The sequence below is a fragment of the Pseudoliparis swirei genome, chromosome 2, assembly GCF_029220125.1.
Source record: "Pseudoliparis swirei isolate HS2019 ecotype Mariana Trench chromosome 2, NWPU_hadal_v1, whole genome shotgun sequence".
NCBI classification, from domain to species: domain Eukaryota; kingdom Metazoa; phylum Chordata; class Actinopteri; order Perciformes; family Liparidae; genus Pseudoliparis; species Pseudoliparis swirei.
In genome coordinates, this window is record NC_079389.1 from 20,009,074 (window position 1) to 20,028,644 (window position 19,571).

Consider the following 19,571-nt stretch of genomic DNA (forward strand, 5'->3'; position numbering starts at 1 on the left):
ATAGTTGGTAGTCGGCATATTCCACGATCCAGACCTCGATGCTCCATCAGGCAGATCCATCCATCGCCACTATTTTTCTCCTTGTTAATCTGGAGATACAATCCATCGATTAACCCGTTTCTCAACTATAAAATAACTGGACGTCGTAAGCGACCAGATTGAGCGACAGAATTACTCGTAATTCAGTGAATATCATAATATTAACGTTTTAGATTAATTAATCAAATATTAACAGTCATTGTTTTTCATTATTCTCTCTCTCTGCATATCTGCTTGTTGTGGTTTCCATGGAGGTTTTCCCTCACCGCCCGCATGTTCGGGCAGAGCGCTCGTGACCTCTCTTCCTCCCCAGGCGTCGGAGGTCAGCGTCTGCTCGGTCGCGGGCGGACAGCCTCTAAACCCGCCTGCTTTCCGTGAGATACGTTTCCTGTGCACATGCAGATAAACTGGACACTTTAATCACGCACACGTCCACAACTCAGTTTATTCTCTCGCGCCGTTTGTCGCTTCGGCTATTGTTCTCCGCTGTTGTCGCAACGCGAGCCCTCGTTGTGGTTTTAGGGAGTGGAATGATCCGGGTTATCATGATGAAGTGCAACAGAGGGAAGACGCAAAACACTCACGCACACTTAACTCTCCCTTCGCCCGGCCCGTCTCTCGCCCATCCAGCCCTGGTGTCGTCTTTCTGCCATCTGCCACTGCCATCCCACACACACACACGCACACACACACACACACACAGTGAGCGTTCATGTTATACTCTCTTACTTTCTTTTAACGGTGGCCTCAGATCGGTCGTCCCCCCCCCCTTGCGCGCCGTAAGTTGCCGTCTGTTTATTAATAGTCGACGGGTGGAAACGACAGCGAGCGGGCTCCTGCCCAGAACGTGAAACTCTAGAATGTGCGCCTTTTTGTGTGTAAATTCTGAATATTTAATTCAGCCCCCCCCCCCCCCCCTCCCGCCGTCATGCATTAATCATGGTGCCGTCTGCTCGGGCTGAAAATAGCACCTAGCAACCCAGAAAAACAACAACAACAAAATCCACCGTGTTGTGGGTACTGCTCACGTGTGACACGGCACATGGGCTGCTCTCACATTTTCCTTTCTGCCACGCTAACTCCCCCCCCCCAACATCTGCCTCCACTGGTTGGCGATGGCGGTTTTCGTCACGCTTGCACAGACTCCAACAGTCGTGTTTTTTGTTTTTTTTTACATTTTGAGACCATATTTGCTTGATTAGCGCACACTCGAAACTAAACTATGAATGCAGCGTGTACCGTTTGTGCAGTTTGAAATGTGTGACTGTAAGAAACCCCCCCCAAAAAAGTATTTAATTGTGGTGATTACTGACCAATAGTGCGTCTCCCCGGCACAAGGGCTCGTCCTCGAGACCGTGGGGCACGAGGACGGCGGTTGACGAAACCCGAGCCAAAGACCGCTTGCCGCCACGGCGGTGTCGCACAAAAGCCACAATTTGCCACATGATGGTATCCTGGGAAACGCTCTGAAATTCGCGTTCACGCTTCTTCTCGCAATTCAGACCGGCGGGCTAATTATAGTCTGCTCTGTGTGTACAGCGGAGTCGGAGAGCACGAGGACATCGATGTGTTTTATTGCGTTGGCTGCACTCCATCACTTTGGGTTCGAAAGATAAACGACTGCAGGCGCTTTCAGCCTCGAGCGTGTTTTAAAAGGCGATGACTCGGTAAAGATCGGCCCCTCGTCTCCATATTCAGTTTGATTGGATTTCTTGGCGATTCAGTTTTATTGGATAAATACCAATGTTGCATAAAACGATGATCAGAATTATTTTCTTCTTCATTCAACAAGCGAGTAATGCAATCTAGTTAGATTGTGTAAAGTGCACATTGGACGCTGAATTGTAAACATTGTATTTCTGAAAGTATTTATTTTTCTTTGGTAAATGTATCGGGACTAAAACCGTTAGAATAGTAGAAGTTCCAATAATAAACCGGCAACAAGCTTACCTTACCAGGTGTTGAGTCTTTTTAAGCCGAAATGACGAATATTGAAAAATATAAACTTTTCTTTTGAAGTATTTATTCTTGTGGGGGCTGATATCGGAATATTCTACTTTGGCATTTATAAACAAAGGAGTACTTATCATCACAAGACGTATAGATCTACACATGTCTCTGGGCTTCGTCAGCATCCATACACACTAAGCCCTTTATTCATCACCATAGACCACGAGTCCCCCAATGCAGTCAAACTTCACTTCATCATTTTACCTCGATATGAATTTAAGATACTCGTAAGAATAAAGAATTCCCTGTACAGCGTATTAAAAATGCTATCCCGTACAACTATGCACGGATCATGCTTCAACCAAGTACAGCACATCCACTCCAATGATCACCCAGAATATTTTGCACAGATTGCGCCGGTTTCCTCAGACAAAGTGCAAATACAAAGAGAGGATTCATCACGCAGTTAATCGCATAATCTATTTTTAATGTCCAGCCCCTGCCATGAACTCGTACAACAAATTGATGCAACGACAAGGAAACCAAGCTCTTTACTCATGGCCGAGCAGTCGGCTGTCACAGAGGTCGGTCCAGCTGATCACGTGATTCACTTTCTAAAGAAAAGTCTGAAGGCCACCACCTTACAGGGTTCGCTCGGTCATGGAAAACATGGAAAAGTCATGGCATTTTAAAATGGTCATTTCCAGGCCTGGAAAAGTCATGGAAAAAACTTAAATCATAAAAGTTTTGGAAAAGTCCTGGAAATTTGTTAAAATCACGTGTTCATTTACGCCGAGTTTGAAATAATTAATATGTTTTTTTAAAGAAAGACGCTAAAAATATAAGCCGGCGTACGCTCTCAATACGCAACATTTTCTACGTTTTTCATGTTTATACCGAGATTTCAGTTTGGTCATGGGAATTTGGTTTAAAGTCATGGAAATCCATCGGTCAACATGTGTAAGAACCCTGACCTCATCTCAGCCTAGACTCCGGCCTCGTCTTAAATTAACATTATGCAACAATTGTACCTTAAAATAACAGCTTGAAAAAAATGGTGCCGCTACAATGACTTTTAATATGGTGATTTGCGCCTCCGCTATTGCCATCGGGGGTCTGTGGGGAAATAACTCCGCTATGTAGGATTCTGGGGCCGCCCGATCCGGGGCGGATGTACTCGACCTGCTTTCTGGCAGTGATTACACAACGTCATAGAGTGCCAGTCCACGCTCGCAGCTCCAGTATAAGGGCGAAGCAAGCGAAGTCTCTTGTCATGAATTACACGTTCCAATGTAAATTATGAATATGTAGCTTTTTAGTGTCAACAATATTGTATTCGATCACATGTACTCCACATTCAAACATTTAGAAAACAACGTTATATAGGCTGAAAACGCGATCGGTATTTCATCTAAACTAAATGTTGTCATTCTTTTGGTTATGTTAGCATTCATCTCCGATATCACAATGAATAAAACTATGCAGTCATATTTATGTAAAATCTTTGAATATTCTTAGCTTATCCGTTGACATCATTTCTTGGTTTCTGACTTCGTCTGGTCATCAATACAAGTGTATGCGAGGCTGCATCTATCGTAACTGGGTATTTACGACACTGAAGTAAACGTTAAATACCTCCAAAACTGAAGGGGGCGCTAAAAGGGAAAAACTCCATTATGGGGCTTTAAATCGGGTGAACATCTCTCCGTTCACGTTCACGTGTCCGACTGCCAACGAACCCCCAACACTTTCCATCTGAAGTGGACACAAACACCCTTTCGATGAGTTGATTTCATTATTTAGAATCCCAGAATAGACCCAGCCGTGAATACAGTAATCATAATAATTTGCATCGAGGAGTGGGGATGGTTAAGAAAAGCAGATTATTCGGAGTGGGCTTCCTACGAGGGCATTTATGGACGCGTCCTTGAAAGGAATAATAGCACTGGTCTCTTTCTGGCGCGCTCGTCATCGGCGACATGTAACTGACCACGTTGACCGGAGCAGCTATCTCTCTGAGACGCCTTTCATCAAAATCCATGTTCACGGAGCACTGGAAACCATTTCAAATCCTGTGTACCCCGTGACGGTAATCGACGAGGTTTGGATTCAACACTTTATTTTAGTGTTTTTTTACCTCAAATTGTGGGAATTTTTCTAATTTGTTGCTATTTCAAATGTTTGTGGAAGGAGAAAAAGACGGTTGAAATTAATTGGATCCAATATCGTCAAGAGATAAGTGAGAGACTTTTTACCTTTGCATTGAAAATGCGGAAGGTTATGTTTTGATCGCCGTGTATTTATTTATTTATTTGTATGCGTGTTATTCGCATAACAAAAAAAGTTTTAAACCGAATCGCATGAAATTTGGTGGGATGATTGGTTATTATCCGGGGACCATTTGATTAGACTTTGGGATCGATCGGGTCAAAGGTCAAGGTCATGGAAAGGTCAAACTCTTCTTTTTACCATAGCTCGGTCAATTTCTATCCAATTCGCATGCAACTAATGCCAAAATGTTCATAATTCAATGGCCAATCTTGTGATATGCGACGGTATGCGCTCTACCGAGTGCCCGTTCTAGTTTTAAAGATGTATTTTGGTCTGCCGCTTTTCATGGTACCTCCCTCTGCCAGGAGCCGCTGGTGGTTTGACTCTATTCAGCTGATGAGTTTTGTTATTTATTTAAATTTTGTATTGTATTAACCAAACTGAGCACCCCATCTAAGCACTCCTTTTCCTCCTCTCTTACAGGTGGCTCGACCAGCAACGAGCATCCCGTGGAACTTCTCAAACCAGCTGCACTCAATCATTTCGGTAGGGTGTGTGTGTGTGTGTGTGTGTGTGTGTGTGTGTGTGTGTGTGTGTGTGTGTGTGTGTGTGTGAACTTGATTTGGACCGTGGCGAAGCAGAAACAAACTTGGTCACAGATCGGATCGGCTGTCCTGGTTTCTGTCTGGTGTCTCGTACCGGTTCCTGAGGGGCGCATGGCGTCATCTTGGTTTGCTGTTGTGCGAAGCGCCACATGTGATTACAGAAACATCGACGCTCAACCCGGGATTTGACGATCTCGTGGTCTCCCCCGCGGCTCGAGAACACACTGCGTCAGTGTCTCTTTCCGAGGGAACTTATCATTTACTCCCGTGCATGTAATCCTTCCCACCGGCTGACGTCGCACGTTGTTTTTAGAACACGGCGATGTATTATTCAGCGCCCGGCTCCTTTTTTTCAGAATAACGGCGTTCTCGTGGCGCGCGTGTGAGGAAGCGCTTTGCAAAAAAAAAACCGGGACATTTAGTTGGAACTTCGCACTCTTGTTGACGGGAACGCGGGGTGATCGCGCCACTTCAGCATGCCGTCAACCCACAAGCGGTATGTTTGTCCCATGTGGCGCTACGGAAACGCTGATGCGGCAGTGATGTCACTGATATGGTTGCCAAGCCTCGGAGCCCTTAGCCTGGTAATGGCATGTTTCGTTGCTTGCAGCGGTGACACACACACACACACATACACACCTACACACACGCACAACACATACAAACATAAGCATGGTGTGTAACGTAAAGAAATGTACAAATGTAGAGAGTGTGGTTCAAACGCTCGTTTCTAGTCGAGGACTAGTGGTCAAAGGCCACTGACTTTAAATAAAAACATGTTTTTGGCCATTATTCCATAATTGATATTCCAATTGTTCCAATTTCGGACCAATAACATGAAGATTAAATGGGGAAATAGTTGCATTTCGGACAGAAATGGATGTAAACTCCAACTTGACTGGTAGGCGAGGGGAAAAAAGGCGTTAATTCTATTTTGTGTGAGCTTTTTTTCACGAAGAAGAAAAAACACACCCGCTGACGATAAAGTAAAAAGATAACATTCATAACTTGTGATGGTTTTAACCGAATTCAGAGAGGATGAACTATTTTTGGAGACTAATGGAGCCTCGGAGACCGGCTGCTATAATCAAACCACAAGCGGATCGGTATCCGTCCAAATGGATCATCGAAGAACCACAATTGGTATCGGATTGAAAAAAAGAATGTGTGCAGGGATCACTAAAAGTTATATTTGCCCCCTTTTTACCTTCGCATTGATATGTTATGTTTTGATCGCCGTGTATTTATTTATTTATTTGTATGCGTGTTGTACGCGTAACAAAAAAAGTTGTAAACCGAATCGCATGAAATGGTGGGATGGTTATTATCCGGGGAGCATTTGATTAGACTTTGGGATCGATCGGGTCAAAGGTCAAGGTCAAGGTCATGAAAAGGTCAAAATCTTCTTTTTACCATAGCACGGTCAATTTCTATCCAATTGGCATGCAACTAATGCAAAAATGTTCATAATGCAATGCCCAATCTTGTGATATGCGAAGGTATGCGCTCTACCGAGTGCCCGTTCTAGTTTTCTTTTGTGTCGATCCGTGACCGATCCGTAATGCGATCCGAATCATGACTTGTGATCCGTTCCACCACCGTTCATTACGACACGGCCACTGTGTGCGTCCACAGTCAAGTCATTGGACTGAACTGCTGAATCAAATTAGACTTTAAAAAACACCCGAGCTTGGCACGGACCTAATAATAACTAAATGTTTAAATGCCTGCCAAAAAAAAGGACAACAGCATTTCATTGGAATAAGAACAGTACAATGCTCTATTAACACGTTGACGGGATGTGTGAGAATTAATTAACTGAGTGCCAAGAGCAACAGTAACGCTTCCTGTGTGTGTGTGTGTGTGTGTGTGTGTGTGTGTGTGTGTGTGTGTGTGTGTGTGTGTGTGTGTGTGTGTGTGTGTGTGTGTGTGTGTGTGTGTGTGTGTGTGTGTGTGTGTGTGTGTGTGTGTGTGTGTGTGTGTCCATTTCCTCACAGAACCCAGTGAGACAGCAACTCACTGAGTGGCAGTCGGCTCCGGTAGCCGTGAAGCAACTTTTCACCCTTGAGATTACCATTTGTATGTCGTTCATCCTTGATGAATTGATAAAACGAAGGCCGCGTAATAACAACAGCGAACCTAAACTCTCTCACGATCTCCGGTCGTAAGCCGGCGACTTCCCAAGCGCGTGCGCAGCGCGTTTGCAAGGCAAAGAAAAAGTTTTCTCCCAGATTTCCAGGCAACACACGGGTGACATGGTCAGCAGTCCGGTCCGATGATCCTGGGATTAAAAGTAAGAACTAGCTGGTCAATCAGAGTGAATGACTCTTTTAAATAAAAATAAAATTATCTGATGATGACGATGATGGAGACAGCTTTGGGTGCATATTAAGCAGGGTGAGTAAACTGTGCACAGGGGGAGGAACTGCAAGAGGAACAGAAGGCGGCACCTTTCAGTCCTGTCCACACTTTGACGTGACTGTGGGTTTGAGCATCTGTTTGTATCTGCGGCTGCACATGTGACATTAGGAGAGGGGGAGGAAATCAAAGACGTGTATTTTTATTTTTTATTTTTTTTGCAGCGTGTGTGTGCGTGTGCTACGTCTGTCTGTCCAACCCGTGCACAAAGACTAAACTAGGCTCTTTTCTTCCCTAAGCCAAAACAGCTTTCTCCCACTCTGCACAAATTAGCAGCAGCCCACGCTCCACTCACACATAACTGTCAGAGCACAGACACTGCAGAGAGTGAGGAGGAGGAAGAGGGAGGAAGGGAGGGGAAGGTGAGAGAGTGAAGTGACGAGGAAGAAGGGGAGACAAATTGGGAGAAGAGGATTGGAAAAATCGAGGGGAGCAGGAGCGGTTCTGGAGCTCGCAGACGGGCTTCGGTGCTTCGCACCGTCGGTTATCGCCAAGAAACACGACAGTCGTCTGTTTTTTTTACATTTACATTTTTCTTGAGCCTTTAATGCTTCGGCACACGTCCACTTTCGGTCTGCACAAGGCTGATTGTTACGGCTCAGCCGAATGTGAGGCGACGGGGAGTCGGAAAGGACAAAGAGCCGTTCGCACGGGAAAGTGGCCGACCTGTTGGCTTCTGTAGGCCGACTGCACGGCGTATCTTCATGCAATGAGTGGCTGGTGGTGGGGGGTCGGGGTGAAGACGTGAAGACGTGAGAGGTGGAGACAGACACGGCAGCAGAACAGCAATTTGAGGAGAGGAGAGGCCCCGGGTGTGTCGAAGCGGAGGGATGAGGAACGGCACATAATGCAAATACCGGCAGAGTCATTACCATTTCAAAACTCGGGGGGGGGGGGGGAAAGTGGAGAGGAACATATTTTTGGACGACGGCAAAATTCACTCTCACTCTCCACATGCGTCTCAATTTCTCTCTCTCTCTCTCTCTCCTGTGCTCACTCGGCCTCTGATCTTCCATGTTTCAGGCTGAATCGTAAGCCGGGTCGTACCGTCGGTGGCCACTCTATCAGACACACCTTTTCTACTCCACGGGAGGTTTGCCTTTCTAACGAGGTCCTGGAAATGGAGACGCTGGTCCATGTGGACATGATGAGCATCGCGAGCCGTCGCCTCATGTGGCCCACGTTCATGTTGGGTTCCTCCTCCTGCTGCTATTTTCCCAAAAGTGCTCAATTGCATTACGAGCTGGTGACGGCCGAGGCCCCCGGGGTCCTCGTGGAGCCGATCGGATGGAGGCTCCGTGGCACACGTGTGCGTTAGACGACGGGTCGACGTGCGCCGTTCAGCGTTTGTTCTGAGCGGCGGCTGAACCTCTTGTCAGGTCTTTGTGACAGGGTGAGGCTCAGGCGCAGAGAGACAGGCTGGATGCAATATAAATAACAAAAAAAGCACTCTTTAATGAGGCAAAACAGTTTACAAAAAAACAAGGTCCAAAAGGGGCAGGCAGAGGATCGTCGGTCAGGGCAGGCAGGCAGGGTCGAAGCAGGCAGGGTCAGATACGACAGACGGGACGACGGGAAAAGGACACGGAACTAGAGACGGCAATCCGACAGCAGACAAGGGAAAGACTGACTCACTATATAGGGGGGAAACACAGGTGTACGACATCAGACAGTAACGAGACAAGAGTGGCTGAGGGCAGGTGCAGGGAATTAAACAATTAAGACAGAGAAGACACAGAGGAGACACGGAACACAGGAGAAACAGAACCGGGTGTTACACCTCTTGACCACGCCGCCACGCTTTAAAGAGCGGTGTTGTCTGCGGTCGTTCAGGTCGTTGAAGTTACTCCGAAACTCCTTTCAGCTCGGACTCCAGCGGGACGCCCTTGTGGAAGGGAGGCACGGGAGAACCAGAACCGGGACTGTTGGCCCGGGACTACCCAGATTAACACAAAACACAACATTGTTGTCGTAGCTTTCAAATTAAGGAGCAGATGTACCGTTGAAAGGGATGGAGGCGCGTTCCAGAGGACACGCCCCCGTCTGTAGGTCGCCATGGGCTTTTGCAGGTGTGTGTGTGTGTGTGTTTACTGAATGCTTGACCTTAATCCCGACGCTGTAAATCTGTGCGCTTGCTCTGTCAATGTAAAGGAGAATGCCCTTACACACAGATTCGGGAGTCTTGGCAGGCCGACCATTAGATCCGGAACAGCCTCCATTCACCTGCTCGACATCTGCTTCCCTTCACTTTTTTTCACTAATCATAGTTCAATAAAACTAATTCTGACCTTAAAAATCACTCATTCCGCTTTAAGCACTGTCGTCATATTACAGCGCGGGGGGGGGGGGGGGACGAAGCACGAATCCTTCCGTCGGTGGTCGTCTTAACTCGAGATTCAAATTGATGACCTTGTTGTGAGTTGGAGTCCTCCGCGGCAACAGACACGATCAGCACCTGCTCGACTTGCCACTTCCCCTAATGGAAGACAACCTGTTTTGTACACACATGCTCACCAGGGAGCCCACGTGGCCCTCAGGCCCTGGTGCCAGGTCCCCAGATGGGCCCCCAACCCCCTCATTCACACACACACACACACACGCTCCCTGACTTGGCATGGATTCTCCTCGACGGTGCCAGTTTGGTGCAGGCAGGAGTCGGTGGGCAGCTGCTTCTTTTTCCGTGCGGCCGCTGTCGGGCCCGTGCGCTAACGACCATGTCAAGTCATCGCCCGGGGGGGATGTTTCCAAATGGCTCCCTTGAACTTCGGATGAACTGAAATGTAACCTGCCACACTTGGATCATCCCCCCCGTTCAGAAAAATGTCCCCTCCGTTTCTCGAATTAAAGACGGAAGCCGAGAAATCAGCACGGAAAAATAAGCTAACGCAAAAGTCAGCTAACGCAAACTTCCAGCTTTCAGAGAGCAGAGGTGAGCTCCTGTCGGCTGCTGAGAGGAAGACGGAGTTGGTCGGAGCATCTAATTATATCTACAGACGTAGCCTGAGGTTGTGGTCTTCATGTCAACCCGGTTAAAGAGAGACACACACACACACACACACACACACTCTTCATATTCGCGGATAAGAAAGTATGGCAGAGCGCTCGGAGCCAGACTTGTTTTCGTCTTCCAGCAGAACAGGCAATGCCTTAACCTACTTTGTCTGCATCAGTGCCATTAACCTGACAGCTATAGCAGGTTGCTGTGTGTGTGTGTGTGTGTGTGTGTGCACGCTAGCGAGCGCGTGTTTCTGTGGATGTTGTCGAGGGCAGGGTTTTAACATGCTACCGTGTCATGAATTTTGCATCCAGCCGGGTGTGTTTTGCTTTTGTCGACTCGTCTTACCGAGACGTCTGGAGTGTGAGCTCGCGTTGGAGTAAGCCAGTTGAAAAGGATCGCCATTTTAATTTTTGGGGGGTTATCCACAAACGGTACAGATAGAGAGACAAAGAATGGAGACAAATAAGGAATACTTTACCAACAATGTTAGTCGTTAGTCTGAATTTGTGTGTGTTTGTCCATCTATCGAGCTTTAGTTATCGTCGTGACTCAAAGTCGTCGATATGGGTTAAATGTTTTCAAATGTCAGCAACGCGGAAAACACGAGGATGATTTAACACCAAGTGGTCTGGGTTTAAAGGACGCAGTACCTCCCCGTGTGCCCGGCCACACATTCTTCTCATTGTCCAGGCGCTTGGTCACAACAGGAAAGCTCTGGACAGGCGTACTTCACTACAGCGAGTGGATCATCTGACTGGAAGAAATCTTCATTTCAGTCAAAACCGCTGTCTGAATGTCCAAACGTCCACGTTCATCGCATGTGAGAGGGTAGAGTTAATTGCTGTAGCCCACAAGCGGATTTCTTTAAATGTAGGTATCCCTAAGTTGTACAATTTGTTTATTACCTTCGCATTGAAAATGCAGAAGGTTATGTTTTGATGGCCGTGTATTTATTTATTTATTTGTATGCGTGTTTCTCGCATAACTCAAAAAGTATTATACCGAATCGCACGAAATTTGGTGGGATGATTGGTTATTATCCGGGGACCATTTGATTCGATTTTGGGATCGATCGGGTCAAAGGTCAAGGTCATGAAAAGGTCAACATCTTCTTTTTACGATAGCGCGGTCAATTTCTATCCAATTGGCATGCAACTAATGCCAACATGTTCATAATTCAATGCCCAATCTTGTGATATGCGACGGTATGCGCTCTACCGAGTGCCCGTTCTAGTTTCCAGTGTTTCTGCTTCTGTGCCGATGTGAAGATAGGACTGATGGACATTACGTTGATTTGACTCCGGCCACACTTTTTTCCCTTCACTTCCTCTTAAACTCGCTTGTTAATGCGGAGGTCTGTTTTGTAAAGGCTTTTAAAAGCCTGAGGACCAAATGAATCCAAAGGAGTCCTCTAGAAGATATCTATTATGGATGACCACTCCAGGGTCCGGGCCTTTCGCGTTGCGCTCGCCAGAGGGTTCGCTAGCTTCTGACCAACAACACCACCGTGACCAGAGGCTGGCCCTTCCCTGTCCGGGAAAAAGGGGAGTCTGTTACAGCCAAACCCGCCTAATGGCTCCAACACGGCCGTCAGCGACAGACTGCATTGTACCACAAACTCATTTAAGAGAAGAAAGCAATGGCCGTGTTGTCTGCGATCGTTCGGACTCGTTTGCTAAGTGGGGTGTTCTTGCGAGGGCATTTGCATACATGAACAAATAAGCTCAGGAATAGAATCGTCTCCTCTTTGTACCCAGTTGACAAGCCCCTCCCAGGCAGATATGTCATCCAATCCAGACCGTTGTCCAATAAAAGAAAGTAGACCTCCACTGAGCTCTTCCTTCTTTTCTTTTCCGATGAGGACCCGATGAGGTCTGTGGGTTTAGCTTTAGTGCACCGGGGCATTCCTGTGACCCGTGTGATTTAAAGTGCCCGGGCGGCAGGGCGGGAAGCCGCCATCTCTCCTTAGTTCAGCTAATGGCTCTCTGTCTCCTGCACATTCAGGCGCAGACTGAGGAGGCATTTCCATTGAGACGGAAAGGAGAGCCCCTAAAATATGAATGAACGGAGCTCCCCGCTGCAGCCGCGTCTCCCTTTCTCGCCACGTCTGGGTTTGGAGCAGCTGGCTTTGATGCCTCGGATGTTTTGAGGTCTTCCTCAAAGCAGCTCGGAGCTTCTTCTCGCTCCAGGTGTTATCGGAGCACTTATCACCTCAACTAGAGTCTTGCCTCCGTGTGTGTGTGCGCACATCTAGGTTTGTATAGCAGAATTTAGCACCACATCTTTTTTTTCTAGCTCCGTGTGTGTCTGCAATGAGCTCGCTCGATGGCCTCGATAAAGGTCCGATGGCGTGTTTGTTCAGGTCTGAATCAGTGGAGGAGTTGGCATCTGTCCCTTGTTTTTTTCTTCTTTTTCAATTTCACGCGGACAAAAAAGAAAACCGCGTCACCGAAGGTCAAGTGAGAACGTTCAGTCGTCGGGTAGACGTGCATGAGGTGGGAGTGAAATGGGAACTGAAAAAGAAGAAGAAGAAGAAGAAGAAGGTCTTATTTGCCCATACTTTGTTACAATTCCAGGTATTTCTATGATCATGGCAGTAAAACATATTTTGACTGGCCAGTTGCACATATGATCATATCTGACAACTGTACTTCTGAACAAAGAGTCGACAGCCCAGTGTCTGTTACGTATTGTAACTCCAGATTCCTTGAGTAGATGCGAAGCCATGTAAGAGCTAGCCAACTGGGTTCATCCCCGCCTTAGCAGTTACCGTAACACCGTCACATAATAATGATAATAACAACAACACCGGCAAAGATAGGACCAATCCTCACAACAGGGAAGGAGGGCATCAATCAGAGACCAAGATAAACCCGAGTGTCAGCGGAGATGGGATCTATCCATAAGACCACTTTAGGCTGTTCACTCCACAGGTGTTATGGAAGAGTGTTTGCCTTTTAGCGAACAAAGGTTTTTATAACGTACTCTTCTGATTTTCATGTTAGTAATGTTTGGTTGGACTATCTTATATAAAGGCAATAATATAATATATAACTTGTTTATATATATAGACCCAACTCCAAATATGTGAAATACTGTGTCGTTTATTATTGATTTGGGTTATTTATAATACACACTCTCTGCAATATATATATATATATATATTATATATATATATTATATATTATATATTATATATATATATATATATAAATTATATATATATAATGTAATAATTCCTTAAGTGACAATCGAGAATTTTGGGACTTCTGCTTTGTTACCCGTTTATTAATTAATCTGCTCCGCCTGTACTTCTTCTTCCATTTCATTTTATTTTGAAACTTTTGACATATTTATAGGATTTGAAAGCATTTGTTAGAACAGGCCATTGGCGGATGAAAACACTGACCGGTACAGGACGCTCGATTCGTGCTGATCCGTTAGGCCTTTTAAAAATATTTGTTCACGAGCTCAAGTGTGTTGCCGTGCGTTGGCTAACGAGGGACGTGGCAGAATCTGCGAGGGAGAGAGCGAGTGCATGGCATTGGCACTCGATGCTGTAATAGTGCCGTTACACTTCTGGCGTGTATTATCGCAGTATTTATGACATGAAGACATAAATGAAGCGGTGTGCTGAGCACGTCCCGATTGTCTTTTGAAATCCCCTTGGCTCCTAAAATCTGCATTTTTTTATCTGACTATAAAAAAGGTATTGGAAAAGGATTATTTCAGCACAAGTAATGAGTTATTGCGAATATAGATTTCAGATTTAGCATCTTTATTTTGAGAATCCCAGAGGCACTAATGAATGAGACGCCAGGCAAAGATAGAAAGAGAGAGAAAGAGAGAGAGACGTAAAGGGGGGGGGGGGGGTTGCAGAGAGAGTGTGGATTATAAATAACCTAAATCAATAATAAACGACACAGTATCTCACATATTTGGAGTCGGGTCTACGGTTCTCGGGGGTTGCAGATGAAAAAAGCCCCCACCTCATCCCCCTGTTATTGTGGAGAGGAGGAGGGGGGAGATGAGAGCATAAGAGGATACAAAAATAAGACTTTCTATTTTTTTTCCTCTCTCGTGTGTGTGTGTACGTGTGTGTGTGTGTGTGCGCGTGTGTGTGCGTGTGTGTGTGTGTGTACATTACGAGGCGGACGCTTGTCCATTACTTATTCATCAGGCCTGTCTGCCGGGCTGCCACACTGTGTATTTCAGCATGCCTTGCAATCATTATGCCACATGCATTATTTAACGCGCACGCCCGACTCTGATGCAGATAGCTACACGATCTATTTATCACGGATATGCTCACTTATCGCCTCGTCTGGTTCCCTCACAGGCTGCAGCAAATAACTGCACGAGCCCGCATCGTTCCACACGGACATCCATTGCCTCGTACGTGTTGCTCGCACCTCTCCGGCACGCGAGGTTTCGTACACGCGCTTTCATTCACGCATGCCGTTTTCCTTTCACACGCGATGGATTCGATGTGCGCACACAAATCGAAGTTCACGAAGGCCCTCGCACGCTCCCAGCGCTGACGCGGGGCGCACGTGCAGGCTTCATTTGGGGCGTTTGTGAGGTCGTGTGCCGGGTGTAGCGCGGCGGACAGGCGACACACTTGAGTCCAACCCAGCTACGCCCACGCAGATGTGATTTGGCAGCAGCTCCCCGGTCAGAAGAATACATCGGAGCCGCAAACAGTGTTTGTCGCCGAGCTATTAGAGCGGACCCAAAAGCACGACTCAGACAGGAGGAACAAAGATGAATGTCTTTGGTTGAAAACAGGCTGGGTCAAAACCGGGAGATCAGTCCAAGAAGCAGACAAGTCCAAAAAGGGGCGGGGCAGAGAATCAGAGGTCAGGGCAGACAGGTCAGGAATATACACTAATAACACTGGAGAACTTGACATGAAAACACAAGACAATCTGGCAGAGGAAAAGTGAGGGAACCTAAGTAGACAGGGACTAACGAGGGAATGGGCAACAGGTGAGACGGACATGAAGACCAGGTGAAGGTAATGAGGGACTAACGAGGTGATCAGAGGCAGGTGAGGGGAGTTGGACTGACGAGATGGGAAGCAGGATCTGGAATGACGTGATAGTTAGTGAGACAGGATGAAAACAACTAATACAAAAAGGAATGTGTGGAGCTAAACCGTTACAGTTTTGGTTTATTACAGAATGCATGCATGGACGCTTTGTGAGTAAAGACGTGGATGACACCCGAGCTGTTCCTACCGTGACGAGTCAAACTGCCCGCTCAGGAAAAGTGTTGTTGGTATGACGGCTAAGAAAAGGGTGAACAGCAGTAGATTAGAAGAAGAATTGTCTCTGAAGAGGTAGAATAGCTGAATAATTGTTGCACCTTTGTACATTAGACTTCCTGTCTTACTGTTTCTGCACAATGAAGCTAAAATGTGACGTTGAATTATCCACACGCGTGAACTAGAGATGTGGTCGATCATAAAACACTGAAGCGGTTCTTATTTGTTCTCTTGTGTCCGTACTGTGGTTGGTTTAATGACACGTGTCTTTTTCTCCCAGCCGTCCGCGTAGCGCAACATATTCGTTACATAGCACTTTATCTTTTTTTTGTATTTCAGGTGCTTGACACGGTTTTCAGGTCCCTTTTAAAATAAATATATTGAAAACTTTTTATTCGTTGTAAGTGTGCGGTGCGTTGCGCTGGGTTACGTTCAAGTTTCAAGTTTTTTATTGTCACATCCCCTTTTATACAAGTATAATCGGTTTGTGAAATTCTTATGTGCAAAACACCCGACAGCAGTAGCAGACTAAAAAAAAAAAGAATAAGACGTAAAGCGGACGTAAAAAAATCTGCGTATGCTTGACAAGTATGCAGCTCGGTTTAGTTTGTCTTCTTTCTTCATGGCCAAAGAAACATTTTTCAAAAGCTGCCCACGAATGCCTGACTGTGTTTTGTTTGTTTGTCGGGCCGCCAGCTCACCGCCACTGATCTTTGTCCACGTTGCCCTCCATCTAACCTGACGTCCATTTATTGATTTTCACCGCTAAGTTCATGCGGTGGGTGGTCTTCTGCTCACTTCCAATCTGGTCACTGCCCTCCCCGATTGGTGACTCTACCACTTCAAAAAAGTGTGTGTATGTGTGTGTGTGTCTCGTGGTTTGGGCTCGGTAGCGTTTGCTGATATCAGTGTCATGTAGCTCAGCTCAGGCTTTGACGTCAAAGCCGACCGACAACGTTATCTCAGCCAGGTGTGTGGGTGTGTGTGTGGGTGTGTGATCAAACAAAACCTGGCCTCCCGGGTTCTACGCTTAACTTCCAAAATAGCTCCTGCAAACACACACACACACATGGACACAAATCAATGCGTTCACATGAACTTGGATCATTCGGACATTGCTGGGCTTCTGAAGTTGCTTTTATTCGTAAAGGGAAGCCTATCTATTTCCTCCACATGGCCACAGAGCTAACAGGGTTTACCAGGGTAGTGTGTGTGTGTGTGTGTGTGTGTGCAATCTGGGTTGCGTTTCTCCAAATGTTGATTATTTTAGGCTGCTGTTTTTTTCTTTTCTTTTTATTTCTGCATCCCCCGTGGTCCCCAAAAGCACTACCCACATTCAAATGAAGTGATGGGGCTGGCGCGTCATCACCATAACGCCTGCTTTGGTGTGAATGCGGCATCATTTGCATACTCCAATCAGACAGGGTGGGTTTATTCTGACACGAGCTCGATAAAGTTTTATCGTGGAGAATCCAGATGCTATTGATTGCTAGGACCATCATTTTTTTTCGTAGAGCCACGAGCATAGTGGAGAGAGGTGGAAAACAACGTTCAAGCTCTGTTGGTTGTCACTCCTGCGTTGGAGAGGACATTTGGTTCAAACGTTGCCACCGTGAAGCCTCATGCATAACTGGTGTTTTCCAGCCTTTTGGGTCTGTGCGATTAAACCGTTTCCATCGGCTCCCACTGGCTGAGTATCTGACCGCCCATTGAAACGACATCAAGACAATACGTCTTGCTGGTCAATATATCCGGTGTCCTTCCCCAGAGGAGTGTTTGGTCGCCAGCGGCCTCTGATGCCGCTCGACGGGCGAGTCCTCATCGCTCGTCATTATCGTGCGCTCCAAACCCGCGTCGCTCGTACGCAACACACTTTCAACACGGCCGTATGCGAAGTCTTCATCTGTGCTCTGATTCATTTGGTTTTTCTTCTGTTTATCTTTCATATGTTTGGATTTTCCAAATAGAGAGTTAGCTGCTTCAATGTAGCTCCCAAGATACGTAAGTTTGTTTTGTTTGTTTGTGTATTTTATTCAGTCAATCAAATCAAATAAAAAACAATATTATTCTATATAATATTTAAAAGAGAAAGACTGAAAAGGTATAGGTAGAAGCAAAAAATGCTTATACATTCCTATCCTAAATTAAAATCAAATAAATCAGAACATTTATGTAAAATAAAGAAGAAGAAAAACAAAGAAAATAAATAAATATATATTTATATATATATATATATATACATAAATACACACACATACATATATATATACAGATGCATACACACACACAGACATACTTCCACATACAACTTTCATATAAATACGTTTTTAATCACATTTATAACTCTCAAGAATTGTTTTATAAATAATTCCCTTGAAAACCAAAAAGGAGTTCAACATTATTCCATAATTGGACTCCGACAACAGAAATGTGCAGTCTGTACATTTCTACGGGTCGGGTCATTTTTAGATTCCTCTAAAGCACAACCCACTCCCTTGTAATACACCTCAGCACTTCGGAGACGCAGAATTCACCAAGTTGTGACTTCGATCACTGCGTTTCCATTCAAAGAGGTCAAAGGCGAGCGGACAGAGCGCCCGAGTCTGACGTCGTAGGGCGCCGCGCTGTGGTGGCGAGCAGTGGACTGAGACACCGGGCCTTCAGTGGTGGTCAAGAGTTCCAGTTTGCTGCTTCAAGGCAGCAGCAGGAGCAGCGATTCTCATCAAGTCCACCTGGAGAGCTGTCCGTTCTGCTCCGCCGCCGCTGTGTAGGAGGGCTTTACGTGAAGACGATCCAGGAATGTGTGCGAGTGTGAGCAACAAGTGACGCGCATCGAGGAATGTGAGCAACGACGACACTGAGCTTCTGTTCGCTGCAGTCGTTTGGTTTGTCGTTGGGTGCAGAGGTGGTTCATGAAAGCACCGAGAGTGTCTCGTCAAATGAGAATGTGATCTCAATCCTGACGCCCTCTGCCTCGCCGCTGGTCTATCAGTTTGGCAGATTGAGAGAGGGAGAGAGAGAGAGAGAGGGAGACAGTGAGACTCTCAGAAAATGCTCAACATGCCTGAGACTGCCCTCTGATGTCACTGGGAGGGAGAGAGGGAGGGAGAGAGAGAGAGTGGGAGGGGACCAGAGGAGCCGAGGGAGGGAGAGTGGCAGCCGGAGGGCAGAGCGAAGAACATCAGTGAGAGCAAACGCAGAGAAGCGATAGAGTGGGAGACGCGGAGGGTGTGAAAAGACGGGGAAGGGAGAGAGAGAGAGAGAGAGAAAGAGAGAGAGAGAGATCCGTTCTCGCTTCTAAAATTCCAGGTTGGTCTGCTGTGCTCTCGCGGTGAGCGGTGGACTTTACAGCTCTGTTCAGAGAAGCCCCTTTGGCTACAAACGCACACTTTCTCTCTCTCTCAAAATACTGTACGACACACACACACACACACACTCGCACTCGCACAAAACTACAACAACCTGGACAGCGCGGCACAACTGATGGGTAAGAGAGAGCTCTTGTTGTTCCGCCTGGTTGACTGTTTGTTCAGGGCACAGTGCGTGGAATTCACATTCAGTTTAATTCACTGTGTGTTGTTTTTGTGTGCGCGTGCGTGTGTCTATGTAGTGCTCATCTGCGTGCTGATTGATTGTGCATTTGCATTTGTTCTATTATGTTTGCTTGGTGTGTATGCCGAGGTGTGCGATATGTTTATATGAACTCATTCAACCCATGTTGCCCGTTGTGTGTGTGTGTGTGTGTGTGTGTGAGGAGCAGAGCGTATGTGTGTGCGTTGGCTCGCTGCGTGGGCGTGCGGCTCTGAGTAGTGGCAGTGTTTATTGAATGGTAGTGATGTATGGAGAGTTCTGCTCAGCACCACTCAGCCTTTAAGTGAATGGAGCAGATGGCGCTGGCTGCCTCCGTTCCTCCCCAACGCCCATTGTGCACACGCATGTGTTTGTGTTCATGCCTCTCTCTCTCTGTGTGTGTGTGTGTGTGTGTGAGAAAGTTTGTGGGATTTCACTGCAAACAAAAATCATT

General features: G+C 46.4%; 1 protein-coding gene across 3 annotated transcripts in view; it reads left to right on the plus strand.

Annotated features, from left to right (window-relative positions):
• The window catches only part of hdac4 (histone deacetylase 4), a 125,467-nt gene that overhangs the window by 42,324 nt on the left and 63,572 nt on the right, over positions 1 to 19,571 (plus strand). For 2 of the 3 annotated variants that reach the window (XM_056425196.1, XM_056425213.1), the window contains exon 3: positions 4,744 to 4,806. In XM_056425196.1, coding sequence (XP_056281171.1) covers positions 4,744 to 4,806 — 63 coding nt within the window. Of the gene's footprint in view, positions 1 to 4,743; positions 4,807 to 18,831; positions 19,035 to 19,571 lie in introns of those variants that run through there. The other variant, XM_056425205.1, reaches the window with a different exon arrangement.